General features: G+C 34.7%; 1 protein-coding gene across 1 annotated transcript; it reads left to right on the forward strand.

Annotated features, from left to right (window-relative positions):
• The first annotated feature begins 3956 nt into the window (after nt 1–3956).
• LOC141649217 (uncharacterized) lies at nt 3957–4496 on the forward strand. The gene has a single exon (XM_074457912.1). It carries the CDS (start codon nt 3957–3959, stop codon nt 4494–4496), a length of 540 nt encoding a protein of 179 aa, XP_074314013.1.
• Nucleotides 4497–6732: the final 2236 nt, after the last annotated feature.

The following is a 6732-nucleotide window of genomic DNA, read 5'->3' on the forward strand; positions in this document are numbered from 1 at the left end:
TCACCACGAAACTCGTCCAACGGTGTCACGCCACTACTTTGGACGCGAGTCAAAGTGATGTGACTCTTAACTGCACACATTTAGTCCTATAATTGAGCCTATTTTTCATACTATTATAACATTTCATAGCCATTTTATCTGTCAAATGCTTTCTATTTTGCTTTCCTAGTGCATTTCGTATGATTTGTAGGAAGGAAGATAATTAGGCGGAATTCCCGTCTCCCGTGCATATTTGGAAGCTTGTTGATGATATATGATGGACTAGTATGAAAGAGGGGGCAAGAACGAAGACCAACAACACAAGAATAAGGAGAATGGAAAAGGAGGTAAAGCAAGGAACACTTTGAGGAACAATCTGAGCGACTTAGGCAGAAGACGCTCGTCTCCCCCTCTCATGATCCTAGCGTCCGGTACAAAAGATGCTCGCCTCCTCACCTCTCAATCCGAGCGTCTCCCTCCTTAATCCGAGCAGGTGGTGATGACTCTAGCGAAATATGCTCATCTCCTTGAAAGACTTGCATTTCTCCAATTTAAAACTTAGCATTATTATTTACTAATTTATCCTTACATAACCTAGTAATGCAGCACTATATATACTCCATTTGTAATAATCAAGAGAAGGAGGTTCCCATAATAGAAAACACTCTTAAATTAGATTAGGAGTAGATTAGAATAGATTAATCTCAATCATTTCACAAAATTACACATTAATCTTTCCTTAATCATTGTTCAAGTTTATTATTATTGGGTATTTGAAAATTATTGGGTTATTATTGGAGAATTGACAACTCTCCATCAATCAAGTTCTGATCTTCTTTTATCCTTAGCTTTATTATTTGGAATCATCTTTATAACTATAATTCCCTTTTACTCTTATTTAATTATTGTTAATCACTTTCATTTATTCATCATGTTTTGCTTTGTTAATATGATTGACAACCTTATTAGCATGTTGAAATTGATAATAAGTGAGTAATCTTTTAGCTAGGATTAATGGGCAATTAGGGAAAACAAACATGGGGAATGATTCATGCTTAATTTAATATGTGTCCATAGTTAAATTGCTTGCTTGTTGTGATGTCAACCTATGCACATGTTATGTTAGATGAAATGCTAAGCCTATGAATCCTTGCATTTTACCCATCTCTTATCGATTCACAAGATTTGTAAGATATAAACCAACTCAAGTCTTGTTAGACCATGCATAGAAGTGAATAGGAGGAAAGTAAGTCGACTTGTAGGTGTTGTATAATCTAATCGATTCGGCTTCGGGACCCAACTCTTTTTATGAACAGTAAGATATAAACCAACTCGGTTCCTCCACAACATTAATTACTTGCAACTTTGTAAACATGTTTGTATGATCAACACCATGAACCCCCTATGATCCCATGATATCCTAGTACTCTTTAATACTTGTTTACACCTCTATTTATTTTATTGCTTTCATTAGTCTAGAACACAACTACAAACCCAAATCAATTGTGACACTAGCACAAATTGAGATAAATAGACTTAGAACCCAAAGCACACTGTCCCGTGGATCGACCTCGACTTAACCACTAACTAGTTGTTTGTTATGAATTATATATATGTTTGATTGGGAGACACGATGACACCACTCCATCAAAATGGCGCCGTTGCCGGGGACGGTGCTATGTGATTAAGTTCTTACTTGTTTGTCTATTTTTATTTGTGCAGTTCCTCAAGGTTCGTTTTTACCGTTTTATTGTAGTTTCCATGTTTGTAGTTCTATCTTTATCTTGGCTATGATGATGACCCAAGACTTGGTACATGGAGTATGTGGTGGATCTTTTGAGTATGACTATAATGGGTATGGGAAGTTTGAGGAGCAAGTCAACACAAACCTACCTTACTACTCATACAATAAAAATCCTAACTACTACCCCAAACTTTCCCACCAAAATCACCACATCCAATATCCACAACAACCACCCACCCAATACCCACTTTATAATGAATTTCAATTGCCACAATACAACCACTTTCACACCCCCCCACAACAAGAAGATGAACCCATTCAAAATGTGATCCTCCAAATGATAGGAGATCAACAAAACTTCTTCAAACAAATGCTAGAGGAGAGCCAAAATAGGGACAATGTTCTTCAAGGCATTATTACCCAAGGTGAGGAATTGGAGATTCAAATTGCCTAAATAAAAGAAGCCCAAGTAACTACTCCTCACCATTCCTTAGACATTGATCATGAATGCGAGTTTGAAAGATTTACTTTGATAAGAAATGGGAAGAGCCAATCTCCTTGAGCTCTTGTGAGTATGAAAGTGTGGTATTTGATGAAGAAGACATGAGGTTAAGTAAGCCAAATACTCTTAGCCTTTGTGAGTATGAGGGTGTGTCTTTTGATGTGAATATTGAGATGCTGGAGGAAGAATTATTGAAGAAGAATGAAGCCCCTATCTATGATTCATATGAAGATAGCGATGATGACAAGCCAAAGGAAGGAGCTTATGCGGAACATGTGTCTTGCAAGGACTTATGGAATGAAGAAGAGGAATGGAGTTGTGATATTGCCTCACTTGAGGACCCCATGTTGGAGGTTGTGTCCTCCACAAATTAGTGTGATAACATTTGTAAATCTCTTATAGGTTCACAAGGGTATACTTCGTATTTTATCAGTTGATTAACGATTACCTAATAACGGTTGGCATGCTAGAAAGTTTGACGTTATTATCATACAGATGGCGGTCCCTAAAAGTCACACCTAAAGGACGTGTTTGAGAGATGTGATTGTATGAAAATATAATCACATTGATGCCTTATATGACTAAACAGTTAGTCAATGTGTTGATGAGACGATTATTTAATGCCGATTAAATAATATTAGCTGAGACGAATTAACTGTCAATTCGTAAATTGAATATAATAAGTTATATTTAATTATTGTATATAATGTGAGCTTGGACGAATTAATATGTTAATTCGTAATTAAATGTAATCGGTTATATTTAATTAGCTAATTATAAATATGCGATATTTATAGTTAAAGTATATTTTACACGAGATTGTATAATATATGTTGTCAGGCCGGACTTAATAAATCGACTACAATTAGTTATGTATGGACTTATTAAAACGGGACAACATATATGACAATTAATAAAATGTACACATTATATATAATTTTAGAATAACCAAAAATAAGAGGATTTTATCCTAATTTGTGGTTGTTGCTAAAACCGAAAATAAGAAGAAATATCCTCTTAATTTCGGAAAGATGGGCCGAAAATTTAAAAGAAAATTATCTACCCTAATCACTTGTGTTACACGGTTAAAGGGAGATTAAGGGGAGAATTTTTCTAACCTAATTTTCTAACCTAGCCTCTCATCAAAACACAAAAACGATAAACCCTAAATAATTTACAGAAAATTTGGGGATCGATTCTAGCAAGAAGCAAAGGGCATATCTCATATCATCTTGGGTGCAACTGATAGGTGAATATCATTGCGATATTGTTCTTAGGCCGATTTTGCTAGGACCGAAGGTTGTTTCTTCATTCTCTATCTTTTGTTTATGTAATTTGTTTTATGACTCGCATTCATCATTATAAATCGTTATAATCATTAATAATAAAGGAAGTATACAGATTATTTCTCACAAGTGGTATCAGAGCCAGGTTACGAATTTTATTTTGATGATTTTCATAAAATGAATTTGAACAAAGGGTTTATGAATCGAAAAAAAAAAAAATATACACGGCTGAAAATTTTTTTGCCGATTGAAATTTGTTTATTCTGCCGTGTTTTTGTTCTTATTTTGATGCAATATTTCCATTTTTATTTTTCATATTGTTGTTTTAATCAGTTAAAATAATTATATCAAGAATTGGTAGATGTTTGATTTAATGAAGATTAAGTTAAAATGGATCCATAACAACTACCTCAAAGGGCAGGACTGGATGGACTATAAACCTAGCATGAATTCAAGCTGGGTGTGGAGAAGAATCTGCAAGATCAAAGATGAGATGGTGCCAGGTTATACAAATGGCAAATGGCATGTTCAACCTGATGGGTATACACCTGCTGGAACCTATGAGTGGTTCAGGGGGAGTATGGCAAAGGTGAACTGGTACAAGGTAGTCTGGGATGGATGGGTAATCCCTAAACATCAATTTATGGGCTGGTTAGTAGCACATGCTGCACTGAACACAACATCTAAGCTGGTTGGGTTTGGTGTGGAAATTGAGGATACCTGCTGTATATGTGCCCTAGCTGATGAGACCTCTGAACATCTCTTCTGTGAGTGTGAGTACAGCAAGAGGATAGTGAGGGAGGTGAATAAGATGACTAGTTGGAGCTACCCTGAGAGTGGGGTGTTGGAATGGTGTATGCAAAGGACTGATACTAAGCTGCAAAAGGGAATCCAGAATGCAATGATGTTGAGTTTGATATATCAGGTCTGGCATCAAAGAAACAAGTCTAGGAATGAGAAATTCATGCTTGTCAAGAACGGGTAGCCAAGCATATAGTAGAGGAGATGAGAGCTCGAGTTCGTGGCAGGGACAAGCTGCAGCTGAACTTAGCTGACTTAGAGTGGCTTAAAAAATGCATCTGTTGGAGTGATAGTATGTTGGTTGTTTTAGTCTACAAGCACCTTATGTAAATTTGTTTTTGATATATAATATACTCACAGTTCACCAAAAAAAAAAAGAAGATTAAGTTAAAATGTAAATGGAATCGTCATGTTGATGATATAAAAATTGTTTTTGCTATATAGTTTTTGGCATATACGGTTAATCATGTTTCATTAATTCATATGCTAATCATGTTCTAATAGCAACTATAAACGATTTTCTTCATCGAATTTCTGTTTTAGGGCATTTTTGCCGCAAAAAGAAAAAAAAAGGAGGCATTATTAGGGTTTGCCGAGAGCTCCAAAGAAAAAAAAAGTTTCTGTTTTTTTGTTTTTTTTTTGGGTATTGCCGAAATAAAAAAAAAGGCTGTTTTATTTTTTTTATTCCAGCCGAGAAAAAGAAAAAAAAAAGGGGATTGGATTCGGTTTTTTGCAGAATTATAGCAAGTTTTAAAAAAAAAAAATTTTTTTTCCCCTTGTGCCGAAACCAGAAATAAAAAAAAAAGGGGGTTGTTTTCGTTTTTTTTTGTTTGGTTTGTTTTGGCCTAGAATGATTATACATTAAATTTACAATGTATGATAAACTATTGTGAAGCGGTTCATAATTCATAGATACCTAATTATTTTAAAGTAGTTTAAAATAGTAATGGATTAGAATCATATTACATGTTTAATATGAATTAAGATTAAATTTAATGTGATTAATTGAGGAATTGTCACTTAATTTGATCATTTAAAAAGGTGGTTTGGGAAATTAATCAACATAATTAAGGAATTATGTCTTGCATGTTTAATTTATTTAGTTGATGCATTTTATTTAGTTGAATGAATCGTTGAATGGTTTTATTTAGGTATTTTTGCAATCGGTTGTAATTTGTAATACCTAGTGTGGCCTTAGTCAAATTATGTTTTCGTAATGATGGGAACATAATTTATTTAGTTGATGCATTTTATTTATGTTTTCGTAATGATCGGTTTTGAAATTAGAATGTAAATAGGTTTATTATGTAATTTTTAAATTGTAATTTTTTGAGAAGACTAAAGATGGAGATTGGAGGTCACTCCCGCTACATGGATCAAGATGGAACATCAAGACAAGCTTCTCGGGTCCATGGATGGATTCCAAAGTTGTATTTATGTTCATTTTGATAGGATAGGCCACACTAGGACTTTATTTTGTTTTACGTTTTATCGTTCTTATTGCTTTTCATCCACATGCTAGTTAATGCATCATATTCCGCCTAAAACCAAACCACCTACTAAAATGCATGAAAATTGACTCATATAGATTGTATGTTAGTTTTCATAGACATACAAATGTCACTCATTTTAAGCCATCACCTTAGTTTATTCATTCACGCATGCTAGATATTAGTTCACTTAAAATGAATTAAAATAAAGTTGATGGGATCTTCCTCTAAAACAGAAATTGAGATTTGTCTTTATAAGGGCAAACAACTATGAATCCCTTCTTCGTCGGTAGGTATAATATGACCCCTTCTACGTTGGGTAAGTAGTTTGTGTTGACTTATTTTATCTCAACATTATAGTCCGAAGAATTTCTCGTGATTATGATGGACTAAAGATAGAATTTACAGAAATTTATCGACCAAGAATTCTAACAGTAGAATTAGCCAAAAGGTTGGCTTATCAATTTACAGATAATTGAGTCTTGGGATCATTTGTATAATTCTTGAGGAAGGTCAATTATATAAATGCTTGAGTCTTCGCGTTATAACAGTATTGCATTAGACTTAAATTAAAATCGATGCACATGCTTATTATTTATTCTTCTTTTCGCAGTGTAGAACACGTTTATTTTACTGTTACAACAAATGGCTGGAAGTAACGAAATCCCAATGCCAAGTGCCACACTTGGACGCGAGTCCTTGCTGAAAGTTTTTATGGACAACATGAATCAAGACACGCGATCGAAGAATGACGGGTCCAACTTTGCGGATCGGGAGGCAAAGCACTACTGAGAATCGCCGCCATTCGACGGTAAGATCAAGTACATAACTGAGCCAATACCGGTCAAACCAGCCCCCAATGCGGGAGTTAACGAGTCACTTGCTTATAGTGATTTCGTCATGGAAGCGGGTGCGATAAAGAACGTACTC

The sequence above is a fragment of the Silene latifolia genome, chromosome 3 (genome assembly GCF_048544455.1).
Source record: "Silene latifolia isolate original U9 population chromosome 3, ASM4854445v1, whole genome shotgun sequence".
Lineage (NCBI taxonomy): Eukaryota > Viridiplantae > Streptophyta > Magnoliopsida > Caryophyllales > Caryophyllaceae > Silene > Silene latifolia.

What these genes read in the sequence shown, in the direction of transcription:
- LOC141649217 (XM_074457912.1), top strand. Translation starts at nt 3,957, where the DNA reads ATGAATTCAAGCTGGGTGTGGAGAAGAATCTGCAAGATCAAAGATGAG.